Source organism: Sphaeramia orbicularis, chromosome 10, assembly GCF_902148855.1.
Source record: "Sphaeramia orbicularis chromosome 10, fSphaOr1.1, whole genome shotgun sequence".
Taxonomy (NCBI): Eukaryota; Metazoa; Chordata; class Actinopteri; order Kurtiformes; family Apogonidae; genus Sphaeramia; species Sphaeramia orbicularis.
Genome location: NC_043966.1, coordinates 32519929 through 32538608, shown reverse-complemented (window position 1 = coordinate 32538608; position 18680 = coordinate 32519929). Strand labels below are relative to the sequence as shown.

Genomic DNA, 18680 nt, shown 5'->3' with positions numbered 1-18680 from the left:
TGGCAGAAGAGTGGAATTACCCATCCTTATGTGCTCATACATCTTTTCTTTTACAGATGACCAGCTTTCCCCTTTGGAATTGACACCCACAATTTATACTCATTTCACTTCTCTCCACAGGCCACACAAGGGCTCCTTGCTGAGGTGTACCTGCCACGGCTATCAATAGAGTGAGCCGTCATGGGCTAGCTAATGCAGCCCACTCCCACTGAGGTAATCCTTCAGAGGCGTCCCGCAGCCTGAGAGAAATGTCAGAGCGCTGCTGCGAGGATCAGTCTATCCTTGCATACAGAGATGGAGATATATCTTATTTAAGCCTGATTTAATTTGGACTGCTTGGCACTGGTTAGAGGAAGTGTTGTGAGTAAACAGAGGGTTGGAGCTGGGGATGCAAAAAGTCTGTCTTTATTTAGAGGAACTGGCTACGGTACAACATGGGCCAGATGCACCACAAACTGAACTGACAGATGTAGTGGTCACAGATAGTTCTCCACTCAGATTACCACCTGCACAGCCATATGAATATGTATTGGATGCTGAAGTGTCTGCTGTAATGTAGTTTTCAAAATCAGCTTTATTCTGCCATAGTCTATATGGGGGAGTGCTGGCAGTGTTCGGAAGTATAACATTGATAATTCATACACTCAGTGGGGGGCTGGCTCAAAACTTATGAATAAAACTTTGTGAAACATCCATTTTCACCAGGTTTTCATACGTATGTCAGTTCCCCACAGAGAAGCAGCTCCAGTGGGATGTGATGATAGTTCATGTAACATCTAAAACAATATGCTCTTAAGGTTTTTAGGTCATAACTACACCTATGTTCCCCAGTACCTATGTAGGTAATTAGTGAGGGTTAACTCTAACCCTTACCCGTGGAACTGGGGAACATAGAGCTGACTCTGTAACTACCCACATGGAGATAGATTATATCCTCACCATTATTTGTTCTTATTTTTTTCTTTTATTTTTCTAATAGTTTCTATTTTCAAAAGTCTTTTAAAGCAACCCTTTGGTCTTCTTTTATGTCTCTTAATTTTAGAAATTAACCTGCAGACTTGCTCTAAATATTCAATCTTTTATTTTGGCAGCATTTTCACCAATGAACAGTCTAATGATGAGCTGCCAAAATCTGCTCACTTGACAAGGTTGTTGGTCAAATGAGCAAACATAAATGTGTTTTTAAAAAAAAAAAGACAGATTGCACATGCTTTTTAATATGACTGTAAATGCATGGGGAGAGAGAGTAGCAGCATTAACAGATTATACGTGATTATTTTGTCCCAAAATCATCCAAGCAAATGTTGGACCCATTTTTTGTGAGCCATACAGCTGAACTTTCATTACTGACATTAAAGGACATCTCTCAAATGCACGCCTCAGGAGAAAATTGATTGTGTTTAAGGCCCATCTATGTCTCAGGAACAAGATCTTGAAGCATGGATGTCATCTGAAAAAGATAAACATGAGTGGGAATGTTAAACAAAAATTGATAAGATACTGTTAATTACTGGTCAAAAAAATGTGATATTAGTATGTTATTACACAGCTCAGCCAAAAAAAATGGTTGTGTTGCGCTCTCAGCCCGGACGTTCGAGGGAGATGGCTGTGTTGTGTGTGCTATTGAAAAGACCATGAACTTGCTACGTGTCGTCACTCGTCCATGGTTTATTCAACACCAGTCATTACAACAATAATCTCAATGACGCACATGCGTACAACAACTTCTTGCTAGACAGCATCAATCAACCAGGCATGAAACACTGAACAAAACAATATATCGTTTGTTTAAAATAAAACATTTTGAAATGCATTAGGTTTTTAAACAAAATATGTAAGGATTTCAATAACAACAATTTAAAATGTAATATCAAATTTATATAAACCTACATATTCCCTCATTAATTAAATATAAATGTAATTATACTGAACCTGTACGAATTTATATAAAGCTGTAATAACACCTGAGAACAAGTAGACTTATTAATGACCCATGAAGAACATTTCAAAGAAATAATGCGCTTTTTAAGTTACTAAAAAATAAGGCATTTTAACCTGTCACAGTTGCACACACGATATTTTGTCATTTATGCCACTCAGTGCTTATGCAATACCCCAATAAATACCACCTTCCAAAATGGCATTGATTTTTCACTAAGATTTTGTATTGATGATGTGAGTCAGACCACTGTGTAAAGTCGTCTTCTAGATTCTTCTCCATATCCCAAAGATTCTCAGTGGGGTTCAGGTCTTGGATCTGTGGAGACCAATCCATGTGAAGATTACAGTTTTGGCCTGATGAATCCTGGGGTTTTCATTGTGGAATATATCTGTGTCATTAGGAATGCTGACCTCAGCTAACTTCATTATATGGACACACAACACTACTGAACCTAGACCTGACCAAGTGAAGCCACCCTAGATCACAACACTGCCCCCACATGCTTGTACTGAAGGCACTAGGCATGATGGGTAATCATTTCATCTGCCTCTCTTGCATCCATCACTCTGCAACCGAGATAATGGACTCATCAGACCATATGACCTTTTTCCACTGAAACACCATCGTACCATTTTATATGTCACTGATGAATCACAGGCTGCACCAGTGTTGTGATGTTTGGTGCCTTCTGTAACCTACTAAAACACACTGAAACTAACACCACCAGTGGCACTAGTGTTGTGCTTAACCTGAAGCAACAAATCACAATGTAACCCTTAATAGAATTTTTAGCTTTGCATTTGTACAAAGAATTTTGGAGGTTAAATCAGCCCATCTCAATTTCCCTCTGGCCAATTGCAGTATCAAACACTGAACATAAATAACCACACATGAACAGGAGAACTCTCACTCATTTAAAGTATGGCAGCTCTTAGCTTTGAAATTTCATTCCACTATATTTGAGACTTATCTTAGAAACCAAAAATCAGTAGATCATGTTGAAATGTTTTTTCTTGAATGATGTTTCAGGTTAATGATTATCCAACACAATGTGCCTTTGAGTTCACATATGAGTACACACCTTGGCTATTATTAAATATTTACAACTAATATCAAAAATAACCCCGTATGCTTTATGCATGGCTGCAGATATTTCACGATTTTGGCATTGGGAGGTGTTGTTCTGTTTCTAAAGTTTTCCAGCTCACTACTCTCTAATCCACACTGACAGAGGAAGCTCTACAGGAAGACAGTACAACAGAGGCTCAGCCTCCACTAGTCTGTGCTCTGTTGGGAAAAGAAGGTTTCTTTCGTACGTGGATTGTATTTATTATGCCTCAATGAAGAATACAGTTTTTTCTTGCTGAATGAATAAATCAATAACCTGAACTGTGTTGACAAAGGAAACACTTCCCTCAATAAAGTGGAGGTTCTTGTGCCCAATTTGATTATCTCTTTTCAATTCTTTTATATTATTATGCTTGGGAAAATGTAGCGTTAATGCTCAGATACCGCTAAGAAGCTGATGTATCTCCGTTTCCTGTCCTCATAATGAAAGTGTGTAAGTATTCACCCTTTGTATTGACCTCTCTGTCTGGCAGATGGCTTCATAGCCTCACAGACAAGTCTGCCGAGAGGAGAGATGATGCCTCAATGCAAACAACACTCACATCAGCCCTTTAATAGCTTTTTTTCCCCTCTGAGTCAGCCATAGTAACAATCCCTTGTAATAACTACTGATACCGTAGAGTGAGCAAGGGGAGAAGAAGAAATTTCCAGCCAAACAAAGCAGCCCTGCTGTCTGAGGCAGTCATCTACAGAAGTGGAGCTGGGTCAATAACAGACAGTGGGAAGAATATTCGGCCCTGTATCCAAGACTGGATCAGAGATGGGGGGTGAGTAATCCAGGTGAAAGTTACATATTCAAGTTCATAGAAAAACTCTCTGTTTTAGAGTAATTTAATGGTAAGGAGAAGGCCCAGTTGGTATGCTGGGACATGTTTGGCTTCTTTGAAAACTCATGGGTAACAGTAGAAGACAAGTAGGACTCTGACTAAACACATAATCCTATTATTTTTGTTACATCTTCATCCCTCCACAGACTGTGAGAGTGTGTCATGCATGTATAGTGCAGTAAATAGATCAATCAGCACATGGTCACACAGAAGTAAAAAAAAAAAAAAAAAAAAAACATAACAATCTCTCTCCTTTTTGTTCACTCTCATGCTGAGATATTTGCGGTACTTTCAGACCTGTTGTCTGGGAGACCATTCCTTGTTTAGATGTGTTGTCAAGGAAACAAAGATTGGGGAAAAAAAAAAACTTGTTCAGTGAAATTTTTAGAAAATCCATCTGCTATGTAGGAACAAGGAAAAAGTAAAGCCAGAGCCACGTTGGATGAGTGCTTCCAATAAAATATATCTTCCAAAGGGAAAGAGGTCTTATTGATTTTGCTACTGTGTTATTAATATAAAAATGAAGCTCCGTTGCTGTAAATAAGTTCAGTGAATTCTTGTTATTACAGTGCATCTGAACCTTTTATCTACTGAGCAGATGATTGTGTGGGACAAAAATCTACCAAATAAGTCAGGTAACCCTCTGCAGGATAATTACAGCCTAAATAGCGATCCCTTTCTGTAATTCTGAACCACAGGGAGCCCAAATGCTTATAATCACATATGATTACCGATGAAAGGTTAAGCCTATTCAATCCCATGGCTCAAAATCCTGGAAAAAACACAAAACCCAACCGGGGGATTTCTTAGCTTGCTCGTTAGAAACGCCGCATGATGAGATTGTTGCTTTGGGAAAATAATAGCATGCTCTGCTTAAGGAGTCACAACATAATGTCACTGCAGTTGTGTTACCCAGGAGAACAGCAGCAGCTGGACATCCGTAGAAGCAGACATGCTGCATATTGTGCAAGTGATTAAAAAGACCCAGTGTGGCCTAAATATCTTTTCACAGCCTGGTTTCTCCCGTTTCACATGTCCCCTGATTCTGTCACATCTTCCCTGTTCTACTCCGTAGCTTCCCCTCCCCTGCTCCATATCTCCCTGTTTCACATGGTATGTTCAGAAATGTATGATGCATTCATTCAATAACCATATCCTCCTATTACACACATGCTGATAAACAACCCAAACACAATTTTCCATCTTCCTCTAACAATCACAAGTTTTTTCTGAGAATGAATCATTTATTCAGCATGAGGGTTGCTGCTGAGTTGCCCTGACACCCGGGTTCAGGCGGTCACCGACTTGGGACTTGGTCTCTGCCGTGTCTCTGGTGTCACATGGTGCTGATCTGCAGCAATCAGAACTGACAACAGTAATCAGAAGTGGGACAGACTACACATTGAGGAGGTTAGACCTCACCTCAGAGGAACTCACTGCAGTAATAACTGTTAAGGAATTCTTTGAGGAGCTTCTTTCTCTTTTATTTTCCTTCCACATCAGGGACTTCTGTGGATTGTGATGAGAGCAGAGACTGAGGTGCCATCACATGGCGTGATGCTTCTGTGGCCCGGGACACATCAGCTTCCCTCTGGTTGCATTCGAGTGAGAAAGCCCTGTCAACACGCCCAACACCAGGGGCTCATCTTAAGGAGAGGGAGTAAGAGGAGAGAGGTAGAGGATGACAGGGGAAGGAGGTGGGAGAGGGGAGGCAGGAAGCAGGAGTAGACCAGGTCATTGTGGGATCTGACAGCGGAGGGCAATGCCAAGGCTCATTTAGAATTCACTCCCTGAGAAGCAGCTGTTACATCTTTTATTGGAGGAACAAAAGAATGGCGTGCTATTTTCATATGAGAGCAATTTTCTTAAGAGTAGCATCTAAGGGGACAAGAGGGAAACAGGACTGTGTGAGAGAAAAACAAAATTCTACTTTCAAGAACACAAAGACAGGCAACACACAGCTCATTACTGGCTGTTCTGTACCCAGTGCTTGTTGTCGGCAGTGCAGGTTCTCACCCTGTCATTGTTTGGGTCAAGAGCCACCTTAGATGGAAAGCCAGGAGAGTTGTCTCCAACACTTCCAGACAAATCAATATCTAGATCTCTTGTTTTTATTTCTGCACTAGTCTTCATTCCCTAAAAATATTTTTGGCACACTTGTTCAGTCTGAGTTTCATTTGATGAAAGCAAGAAATCACTCAAGCATAAAGTCTAATTACTGTAAAACAGGGTTTCTCAACCTTTTTTGAACCACACCCCATTAACAGCATCATGAACCTTCCTGCACCCCCCTACGCCCAAAAAGATTTTTGGGACTGGGTGTGTGTGTGTGTGTGTGTGTGTGTATGTGGGGGGGGGGGGGGGGGGGGGGGGGGGGGCGTAATACTAGAAGTCACACAATTAACCTGTATGTGGAGGACATGGTGGGTTATATAGCTCTGTAGATAAAACTGTGAGAGAGGGAAAGTGAAAGTGAGCTCCCCCTCCTGCTGCCCCCTGAAAACAAATTTGCGATGGGGGGTGCAATGTGCCGGACAATATGCCCCCTCCCTCCCGGACCTCAATCTGTGAGCGGGAGGGTGAGTGTATGTGCCGAGTGATTCATACTGTTGTGATGTACAACAGTAGTCACTAATGCGTGATGGCACTCGTGACCCCCTGCTCCATGTGCTCGCGGCCCCCCAGGAATATGTCCGGGCCCCCTCAGTTGAGAACCTCTGCTGTAAAACAATATCTTAAATGCACAGAAAAAAAAAATGTAGCAGAGAAAGGGTTTCCCTGATTCTCTGAAATGAAGCTGGAAATTGCAGTTGCTCCCTCCTACTTTTGGTCAGCAACCATGATTCAAAAACTCATTATGATTTTCTTGCTTGGCATTTTAATACACTGAGGGGGTAAATAACAAGATTCTCTACCACTGTTCAAAAAGCTAGTGGCCATCTCCTAAGTGAACACAGGAAAATCAAATGAAAGGGCTGCCTGATTCTGAATCTGAACAGGAAGTGGAATGCGTTCTTGTTGATGTTGGTAATAAAGCTGCAGTTTACCAATATTAAACCCTCTACATTCAGAATGAACTTCAGCTTACAAAACAAGCCGTCTTGTGGCCTACTTCCTCCGCTGGATGAAAGCCAGATGGCTGAAACATGCTTTTGAGATGTTATATTGTTCTTCTGTGAATGTGCCATGTAATAGAGGCTTTTTAATCTTTCCGCCGTGTCTTGGCAAGGCTCTTTCTTTGGCTCACATCTGCTGGTTAACTGTGGATGTCTCATCCAAAGAGCACTTGTGTGATTATTACCTGCTCTAATGCATGACACTTTTTTTTTTATTAACAGTTTTGTTTTTTTTTTACCATGTGAAATCTTTCACAGATGAATAGTCTTGACTTAAAAGAGACTTCTACAGGACCTGTCAGAAAGTTTTGCTCTCTCTGCTTTAAAGTATTCCCTCTGGTCAGAGCTCGATGCATTTTATACACATACAGATCAGTATATTCATCAGGGAGAGTACTGCTGTTTAGCCTGTATAACAGCTGTGAAATTCCTCCTTTAGCCCTGGAGGAGTAGTGCAAAGTAAACATTTTAAACAAAAGCTTGCACACTGAGGGAGCATAAACATTTTTATGAAGTCTCTCATTTAAATGATATCACTTAGGATCGACTGTTTTTGGGACCATTTATGGAGAATCCTTCATTCATTCATCCTTCCTTAATTACTTTCTTTACCTGCTTCCCAATAAAATAAAACTGCAAAACACTCAAATTACATTTAAAGAGAGGACTTGGAAAGAGCTTATTTCTGAGAATAACAGAACAGTGACTACAGCACACAGGAAGCAATGCAAAACAGTCAATTAAAAGGAACAGCGAGGTTTGTGTCTTTCTATGTGTAACATGTATAGCAGCACCTGCGAGTGGCATGTTATGCAGAAAAACACACACCTTTAATTAGATGTTTTCGCATTGGTGTGGTCTCTCCAGAATGCATGAGTCTGTGAATGTCCACAGTTCAAAGGCAAGGCAAGTAATCTTTTCTAGCGCTCACAGTGGGATGAGCAGGATCAATTGGATGTAATCTCAGAAATGTCAACGTCCTATTTTGTTTTTCGACAACAAAGGCTAAACAGAGGAAAGAGGAATCATCGCTGTTAATTATAAAGCCCATTAAGTTTTGATCCGTGTGAAAGCCTCGTCAATAGAAAGGTGCTATTATCACCCACCCGTAGCCTGTTTTCTTGGATTTAATTTCTTGAAATCTGTTGTCAAATATTATTATACTGTGTGAATAACAACGAGGAGGATTTGCACATTGCTAGGCTGTCACAGCACATATGGCAGAAAAGCAAACAAATATTAAAGGACATTCAGCAGACACTTTGGACTATTGTCATTGATTGCTGTGCTGATAACAGAATAGAAATAGCTTCTTGTCAAGATGCGTGATTGCAGTGAACTGGCAGAATATTTCTAGAGGACACATTTCAGGCATGTTTCATGTTTGATTTCAACAGTAAATCATCATTTAGTGGTAAGCAGCAACACTGGTACTATATGGTTTTCTTCAGTTGTGCTGAAGGATGAAATATGTGGCAAAAAATAGAACAGAAAAGAAATTATTCATAGAAAATGGAAATCAACTGTTAATGTGATAATATTTCTCTGCCTCTCACAACTAAAAGACATAGTGATACATCATTCTCATCTGCACTGCACCTTGAATCCTCTGCTGGGGTGAAACATACAAAAGACAGAGACAATTTTCTTTATGAGCCACGTTCTCTTAAAACATGTTTAACCTTAGATTTTTTATGAGTGATGTCAACTGCTTTCATCATCACTGATGAACGATAAATAAATTAACACATTTGGGCTCTGAAGAACTGAAAGGACTGGCCAAGTGTGAAGTGGTCAAGGTATTATCAGTCTTATTCTACTGATGTTCAGGCATTAGGGGAGTCACTGGACAATAGTCACATATGTACCAGCCCCCGACCAGTCATCACCAATGATAGGTTCTTCTGCATTTGTTTGCTTGTAGCTCAATATATTTGAGAGATCATCACAAGTGGAAGGAAACAGACTGCATAGATTGGAAAATACAGTCACGGAAAAAATTATTTCCCCTTGTTTTCTTCAGTTTCTTGTTCATTTTAATGCCTGGTACAATTAAAGATAGATTTGTTTGGACAAATATAATGATAGAGATAAGAGTTTAATTTAAGAGCTGATATCTAGCCATTTTCCATGAGTTCTTACATCAATATCTATGGCATTGCACCGCCAAAAAGTGTTTTTAGGCATTCCATGTTCTCTATTCTGTCTGTTTTAGTCACATGATACACACAGGAGTTAGTACTTGATTACATAACCATTGTTTTTGATGACTTTTGATGGTCTCAATAATTTTTTCTGCAACTATATCATGCAGAAAATCAGTAGCCTTAATATGTACACATACACGCATGACTGTGTCCAGCATACATTCTGGACACTATATACTGCTGCTTCTTTCTATACTGATATACAGCCTCATGGACACAATTACCTAGCAGCTGTTACACTGTATTACATTTACGTTATTTACATATGGAAAAATCTCTGCAAAATAATTACATGTGAGATTGCTCATATGAGTTGCTGGTGTCAGTTGATAACGAGTGTCAATTTGTTTATTTGCTCATTTCAGTGTTTCAAACTGCAGAGGGATATTTGCCACAAATCATCATTTGCATGAAAATGTGTCATAGCAAATAATACCAAACTAGTTTTTTTGTACTTACACATGTAGTCAATTATATCTCTGGTAGCAAATAACCTTTTTTTTTTTTTTATTTCCTGAGCTCTATATCTAGTTCTGGTTCTCCTCTGTACAGGGGTTTCCAAAGTGGGGGTTGCGACTCCCCAGGGGGTCACATGACGCCAGCAGGGGGTCAGAAGATGAATTTCAGAAACCTCTTGATGTGATCGCTGAGGTGGTTATGACTGATTAAGGGAAGTATTGTTGCACCTGTACTTTGAAGGAAAGATATTGATATTGTGAATTTCAGAGTTTCAAGGTGCGTAGGAAGTGCTTTCACTTTGAAATAGTACAGGTTCCATTAATGCGGCATGAACAACAGCCTGACAGCAACAAACAGGTAAGGCATTGTTGGGCCTACAGGTTTGACTAATGGCGTCACATTAATAAAAAATGAAATGAACATAAAAAGGCTATTAACACATTAATGTAAATAAACATTAACATAAGCCCCCCCCCCAAAAAAAACAAAACGAACCCCTGCACATAAACAATGAGTAAAATGTCAAGTACCTACAATGCAATGCGGTAAATATATCACAATATCCAGCGTTTCCCTGGTAAGGTTCCTTGCCACCATACCATACATTTGATACAAAAAAATCATCACTGTCGCATTAGACTTATTATACACATGTAGAATATATAATACGATCTTCAGTAAGAAGCCATGCGTCCTCCCTGCCACTGAACAATTTTTAGCCCGGTATTTTTTTTACCCCCTTAGAATTATGCGCATGCTCCAAACTGTCAGGCATGCGCAACCTTTTCTTTTCGATGTAAATATCCAGTAGTGAAACCTGTCATACTGAATTTACCCCGTTTATTTATCATTTATTACTGTAAATTTCACTTTATTTGGATATTCAAAACTACACTGTTAATGGGGGTAAAAATAATACAGGTGTAGAACCAGCACACTGCGCACTGTACCAAATTTAGCCATGTAGTGCGCATGTGAACAAAAACAATACAGGGGTAAAAATTATATGTGACTCTGCACCTTTCTGAAGTAATCAAAAGATCAGCACACAAAGGGATTTTGTTCTACACTGAGTAGGCCTACTTATTGAATAAGTAGGACAGAAACGTAGGGTTACTTGCGTAATCCCTGGTTCTTTGATAACAGAGTGAGGTGTTTCACTATGGGAATCGCTTTAGGCGTGACCATCAACTACGGAAGCTCCAATGACATCACGTCTGTCAATGACAGACAGGTCGAGCCGTGCTTGGGGACCCGCCCCCTTCTATTACCACGGTCGACCCTTCCCTCCTAAATCATTTAAGCCGGTTTCTTCCGTGCCAGCAAGGAGGGAAATGTTGGTGAAACACCTCACTCTGTTATCAAAGAACCAGGGATTACGCAAGTAACCCTACGTTCTTTTTCTAACTTCGCTCGGTGTTTCACTATGGGAGATATAGCCCACTCCCGAATTGCAACCGCTCCCTGACACCGTGACCCTACACGACTTCATGAGAGACCTTTACGCTAGACCGTCAGTACCTGCCTCCAGCACTGCATGAGACAGTGACGGATGAACGACATCAAGTCTATAAAAGCGCACAAACGTGTGAGGCGTAGCCCAACTTGCCGCTGTGCAAATGTCCTGAACTGACACTCCTCTAAATAAGGCCCACGATGAGGCCATGCTTCTGGTAGAGTGGGCTCTCACTCCCAGAGGTGGCTGAGAGCCCTTACACCTGTAAGCAATAGAAATGGCTTCCACAATCCAGTGTGACAGCCTTTGACAAGATAGTGGCCTGCCCTTATGAGGGGTGGCCCAGGAAACAAACAACTGATTGGTTCTCCTGAACCCCGCAGTTCTATCAACATACACCCCCAGAGCCCGCACAGGGCATAGGGTGTGAAGGCGTTCATCCTCCTCTGAGGAGAATGGTGGAGGGTGAAAAGCTAACAGCTCTAAAGTAGGACATCTATATGATGGCTCCATTACTTTTGGTACAAATGCTGGATTAGGCCGAAAGCATGCTTTAGCACGCCCAGGAGCCAACTGCAAACAGGAGGGGTGGACCGACAAAGCCTGTAGGTCACTCACCCGCTTCGCAGTGGTCAGAGACAGAAGCAAAGCAGTTTTCACTGAAAGAAATCTTAACCCCACCACCTCAATGGGTTCAAATGGGTGGTGTGAAAGGGCGTCCAGAACCAACAACAGGTCCCACAAAGGCACCAGCGGCCTGGACACTGGGAGCTTACGGCGGGCCCCCTTCATGAAGCGACATACCAACGGATGTTGCCCCGCCGACTTCTCACCAAAACCTACATGACAAGCTGAAATTGCTGCCAAATAGACCTTAATTGTGGAAAAAGCTCTTCCTTTATCCAACAACTCCTGCAGAAAACAAAGCACCTCCGCCACAGAACACTGGAAAGGGATAGTGCCCCTATTATTGCACCACTCCTCAAAAACCCGCCACTTACCACTGTAAAGTGAGCGGGTGGAGGAGGCTCTGGCATTCTGAATAGTGTCAACTACTTCAGGGGGCAGGCCTGCAGCATTCAAGTTCCACCTCTCACGGGCCAGGCCCACAGAGAGAGGCGGTCTGGGTGAGGATGAAAAATCTCGCCCCGCGCCTGGGAAAGAAGATCCCTGCGTATGGGGAGCGGCCATGGCTCGTCCACCAGAAGCTGCATTATCTCTGCTATCCAGTGTTTGGATGGCCACCGAGGAGCAACCAAAATTAGTGACAGCCTCTGCTCCCGCACTCTGGCCAGAGTCGGAGAGATCAGGCTGAGTGGCGGAAAAGCATAAAGAAGGACATTCGGCCAGGGGTGGGCCAGAGCGTCCACGCCTAGCGGTGCGCTCACATCTGACAGGGAGAAGAACAGTGGGCAGTGAGTGTCTTCTTGAGAGGCGAAGAGATCTACGTCTGCCTGGCCGTATCTCTGCCAAATCTGTTGCACCACCTGTGGGTGAAGCCTCCACTCCCTGTACAGTGGGTTCCCCCTGGACAATATGTCCGCTCCCCTGTTCAGAATCCCTGCTACATGGGTCGCTCGGAGGGACAGGAACCGTGTACTGCCCCACACAATTATCCTCTGAGCCAGCTTGTGCAGCTGCAGAGAGCGAGTGCCCCCCTGACGGTTGATATAAGCTACCACAGTGGTGTTGTCTGTTTTCACCAACACATGACGCCCCTGTAGATGAGGCAAAAAATGCCTGAGTGCTAAAAACACTGCCTGCATTTCCAACACATTTATGTGGAGCCGAGCCATCCGTCGGGACCACATGCCATTGGCCGTTCTGCCCAACAGCGTCGCGCCCCATCCCGACAGGGAAGCGTCCGTTGTCATGGTTACCCTGGACGACACCGTTCCCAGAGGTACGCCTGACGTCAGCACTTCCGGGTCTCTCCACGCCCGGAGAGCCGCGACACAGTGCGCCGTTATTTTCACTCTGCGGTACAGATGACGCTGAGAGCAGAGGCGCAGAGACGCCGTCCATCTCTGAAAATCCCTCATCATAAGCAGCCCTAATTGCACCACAGATATAACCGACGCCATGAGTCCGAGAAGTCGGAGGCACAGTCTGAATGTCACCACTTTCCCTAGTTGAAAAAGTGTGAGACACTGTCTGAAAGCCGTCTCCCTCCCCTCTGACAGCCTGACGCGGTAAGTGAGGGAGTTTATCCTGAGCCCCAGGTACTCCGTACTCTGTGCCGGCTCCAGGCGACTCTTTACCTCGTTTATACTGAACCCGAGGTCCCTGAGGTGATTTAACACCGTAACAGAATCTTTGACCGCCTGCTCCCGTGAGTGGGAGCATATGAGATAATCGTCTATGTATGAAAATATTCTGATGCTGCTGTTCCTTAATGGAAACAGCGCTGCCTCCACACACTTGCTGAACACCCTCGGAGCTAAAGAAAGACCGAATGGGATTGTCTGGAACTCGTAGGCTGCTCCTCGATAGGCAAACCTGAGATATTTCCTGTGTGCTGGATAAATGGCAATGTGAAAATACGCGTCTGCTAAATCGTTCGTCACGAACCAATCGTTTTGACGGATCGAACTGCAGAGCACTTTGTGTGTCAGCATTCTGAACTTGTATTTCCGTAAGTGTTTGTTTAACATACGGAGGTCTAAAATGGGCCTCAGGGATGAGCCGCCCTTCTTTGGAATGAGGAAGTAACGGGAATAAAAACCCTGATGACTTTCCTCGCTCGGGACTGGACTGATTGCGTGTTTGTTTAATAACGACACAATCTCCTTGTCCAAGACCCGAGCTGAAGCTCCGTTTGCTACAGAAGTTAACACGCCGCCGAATTTGGGTGGCCTTGTAGCAAACTGCAGTCTGTAACCCCTGGCAACAGTTGACAACACCCATGGAGGAGCTACGCATGCCCGCCACCGTTCCACTCGTGGAGCCAGCGGACCCAAAACGTCGCACGTGAGTGACGTCATCCATCCGCGACGAATAGGGTTGTTGCCCGTCGGAGGAGTTTTGGCTCCCCCTATCGTGAACGGCCGGCCACCGCACTGTTCTCTTTTCTCTTTTATGAACATTTTTTTGTTTATTAATTGAGGGGAGCATTCTGCCCTTGGCAACGTGCCTGGATGCAGGGATGCATTCTTTAATTTTTCTTTTTCCCCTGAGAGAGAACAAAGAGACTGATGGTACTGTAAAGTGTTTGGCGGCACAAACAGAAACCCTGGAACCATGTGGTGACACTTCGTAAGTGCTTGGTGACACTGTGTAACCTGCCCCTGCGTCTCCACTCCCTGAATCTGTGGGGAGAGAGACTGAAGGAGAGCTCCTGAAGAACAGGGAACTATAGGAGCCTCCAAACTTAGTATTAAGGGGCTGAATCCCTCCCGCCATCTTTTTAACGGTTGAGAGAAAGGCTGTGCTAGGTTGCACGCTTCTTCTTCCCCTCGCCGGGGTGAGAAGATGGCCTATTCCTCGCTGCCACGGCTGCAAAGGACTGTTTTCGCCATGGCTTTGGGTTCTCAGTCTTAGACTGGTAGCCTGTCTGCTGTGCTGGCCCCGGCTTATGCCCCCTGGGGCCGCTATGTTTTCCCCTCATAGCTGCTGCTGCAAAGCCAGCACTGGGGGGCTGAGATGGACGTGGTTGGGGTTTACGTGGCAAGCAGAGGTCAAAAGCTTCTCCCTCCTGTTTCCTGCGGGTGCTTGTTTCCCTCATCTTCTCCAATGCAGGGCCAAAGAGACCCTTGGTGGGGTCATATGCTGCATCCATGATCTCAGCTTTCTGAGAATCACCCAGACCAGACAGATTCAGCCACAGGGCTCTCTCACCTGTGACTGCTAGCCCCATAACACGGCCACAACCCTGAACTGCTCCCCTAGAGGAGCGTAGGAGAAGGTCATTCACCACACATATCTCATCCCAGAGGATGGGGTTCGGAGCCTGAGAATCCAGCTGACGACCCATCTCCTCCAGTATCTCAGCCTGGTATGCAGACAGCAGTGTGACAGCGTTGAGGGAGCACACTGACTGCGCTGCGTATTTGTACATCCTCTTGTAAATCGATGCGGTGAGGCGATCTGATTTACTGGGCAGAGAAATACTAGAAGATGCTGAGAGTGATTTCCGATTGGGGTGGAGGTGGTGAGCCACTGAAGGCTCCACAGCTGGGGGTTCGGCCAGCCCCAGCTCACTCATCCCCTGGACCTCCAGCTTAGAACAGCCCTTGGTAGGCAGTTTGCTCTTGAAGGGGCTGGGCCAGTACCGACTCATTTCTTTCATACAAGCAGGTACTGCTGGAAGAAGCTGTTTGGGTGGAGGCTGGGCTGGCGGGAGCCTCTTACCATCATACAGGTCCCGCTCCATCCCCTCAGCACCCTGGGCTGCTGGCCAGGGAATTCCCAGCTTGGCTGCAGCCCTTTTGCAGACCTCGTACAAGTTGCCGTCCATGGGTGAAACCACCTCAGTAGCACTTGAAGGTCTGGACTGCTGGGGTGGGAAAGGAGAGTCATCCTCCTCTTCTTCCTCCATATCCCCCATGTCGAGGAGGTCAGAGTTAGCATCACACTCTGCGTCCTCATCACCCAGTAGCCCTTGATCTAAACCTTCGAACAGCGGGGTCATAACTGGGGATTCTGCGTCCATCATGTCCGCCCAGCTCAGCGGAGCTCGCGCCTGATGGACGTCAGCCTGAGAAGTCGGGGCCGCCAGACAGGGGTCCTGACTGTTGGCTACCGCTACTCTCAGCCTCCTTTCCAAAATTTTCTCCGGCATTGAAGCGCAGTGAGAACAGCATAGTGGGTCTGCTAGCGAAGCTTGGGCGTGCTTAGGGCCCATGCACGCTATGCACATTGGATGAGGGTCCCTGCCCGAGATGGTGGCACCGCATGACGCGGGACACGGGCGGGATACAGCCTCTTTAGCCTTCGGCTCCGACCCTTTGGCGGGGGTAGCGGCCGTAGACATACTTTGGAAAGGGGGGTAAATATAAGACTCGGCTCGTAAAGACACGTAGCACCTGTCCAAGCTAGAGCTAATAGCGCAGCTATAGCCTAGCAATAGCAATGTTATGAGTTAGCTCGTCGTAACACGTTAGCTAAGCTCAGAGTAATAAGTTCGGATAACAACCTAATGTTACCCAAACCGGTAAAATTCAACTCGCCTTGACGCGTTAGTCTGGTACCTCGTGTGAAGTACTTACTCAGCACGATCCGGACTAAAATGGAAACTGCGTTCGGCAACGTACTCCTTGACGGAACGTTTGAGAACTGTTAAGCAGCTAGCCAAAAGCCTGGAACGTGTTGAGGGAGCAATGTAGTTTCTCACGGAAGAAAGCGAGAATGATTTAGGAGGGAAGGGTCGACCGTGGTAATAGAAGGGGGCGGGTCCCCAAGCACGGCTCGACCTGTCTGTCATTGACAGACGTGATGTCATTGGAGCTTCCGTAGTTGATGGTCACGCCTAAAGCGCTTCCCATAGTGAAACACCGAGCGAAGTTAGAAAAAGAACCACACACACATGCACACGGATGACACACCGCCACTCCAAGACATCAATTCCACAGGAAACACTGGTATCATTACATGACTCCTGTGCTCACGTTTTTTTTTTAATATTTCAGTCACTTTGGGGATAGTGGGGGTCACCAGTCTTTGGCACTGTTGTTTTGGGGGTCATGAGTTTAAAAGTTTGGGAACCCCCGCTCTACTACACTGTTGACCATTGAGCTGGAATAAAAAATTTCTACCTCTTCACTTTAAATGACTGTGACACTTTGGTTTATACTTAATAGACGAAGTGTAACTGGAATTCAGTATGTAATCATTGCACCAATAGTCAAAGATGATTACTGATGTGTGGAAACAGGAATTAAAAAATGACTGTGTCTGAAAACAAAATTATGCCAACTTCATGGACAACAGTGTATATTAAATAGTTATTACTCACCTTAAATAGTAATTGTGAGCTGCCACAAAGCAAAAATAGGATCCCTGAAGTCATTAAAATGCATTGTGGGATACTCTACAGCCAAGGATGTAGATAAGACACCTGAATGTGGTCAAAAAGGACCAAACTAAAGAGGGATGATTGTATCTGGTTAATTTCAGTATTAATTTCAGTATTGGCTAACTAGTTTAAACTTAGGTCAGAGTGTATCATCATTCTCTGATGTCTCCTAGCATTCACCTATAGTTAGTCTTGTAGTAGATACTGCAGAGCAAATATCTCAGTCACTGCTGTAGTGATTACCCTCTGGGTTGTCTCTTTTGGTCTCCTTTAGTTTCAAAGATATAAGAAAAAAAGAGACATAGAAGTGCATGTGTTTGTGTACATGACATACTTCAGAGCCACTGCTACCTGATCCCACCCGCTGCAACAAGTAAAAACTGACTTTCCTCTTACAAAATAATCATTTGGTTACACTGTAGATCTTTCCTGGTATCTTCATGATTTACCATTCTATGGATAATATGTTAAAGATCACAGAAGTTGTTATGAAACCAGCTGTTTTAGCCGATAAAGATTCACAAAGCTGCCAGTAACCAAAATCATCTACTCACCTCTAATGTTTAATACCTGCTGATCCACTAATTCTATCAATCCATGTAAATAATTGGTGTAACATGCAGTTTTTCATCTTTTTATGGTCATCAGATATGACCCATTTGTACCTTCAGAGGTTCCATAGTTACCATGGAAACACCATCATCTTCTACAAACATTGATTCACCAGTAAAACCCGTGGAGTTTGACAAGTGACAGTGGATGGAGACACTTGATTTATGTTCAGTTTATGACATATTTTACTGAAAAAGTCACATTTTCTTCAGTTTTCCGTTTTTCTGACATAATTACCCTCAACTTTAATCTGATCTTTTATGAACATCTACATGATCAGTAAATTACATATTGGAAAATACCTGATTTTCACTTAAAAATGCTAAACACACAGTATAATAGAGATGGTGATAAATGACTTAGGAAAAGTTATATATATTAAAAAATGTATATATTTTGGAATTGCCACAAAAGTAGCGCTGGGTCTTTATGGGTTAATAAAATACGTTTGCAGTTTATTCAGTGAACTGAGTGTCTTCTCTCATAGGAATTCACTCAAGGAGAACAGCCTCATGGTCTCTGTTTGACACACCCATGGCCGTGATGCGTTTACACCCAGAATATAGAATCTTTTGTCATTAGTTACATCATCTTTGATGCATTTCCACCACTGTGAACTGTTACCAACTACTCTTGTAGCCACTTGTGGAACTGCAATGAAAAAAAAATCCCCTGTGGCCTACAAAGCATTTTCCCTATAGACAACAACTTTTCCAAATTGATTACAATACCCCTTTGGTCAGAAGTTGGCCGAGGGGTAATAAAACTGCTGACAGGATACCTACATCTGCAAAGCAGGTCAGAAATTAGAGAGGCGAGGCAAGGGGTATTGTTTTTGGTTCGTTTTTTTTTGTTTTTTTTTAACACTAGCAGCAAAACTATTTGTTGAATTCATACCAAATTGGGATTATAGATTGCCA

General features: G+C 43.7%; 1 protein-coding gene across 1 annotated transcript; it reads right to left on the bottom strand.

The window, feature by feature from the left end:
- Window positions 1–11180: 11180 nt before the first annotated feature.
- On the bottom strand, window positions 11181–14123 carry LOC115426842 (uncharacterized). The gene has a single exon (XM_030145072.1). The coding sequence runs from the start codon at window positions 14121–14123 to the stop codon at window positions 11181–11183; it is 2943 nt and encodes a 980-aa protein (XP_030000932.1).
- Between the last annotated feature and the right edge of the window lie 4557 nt (window positions 14124–18680).

What these genes read in the sequence shown, in the direction of transcription:
- LOC115426842 (XM_030145072.1), bottom strand. Translation starts at nt 14,123, where the DNA reads ATGGATGACGTCACTCACGTGCGACGTTTTGGGTCCGCTGGCTCCACG.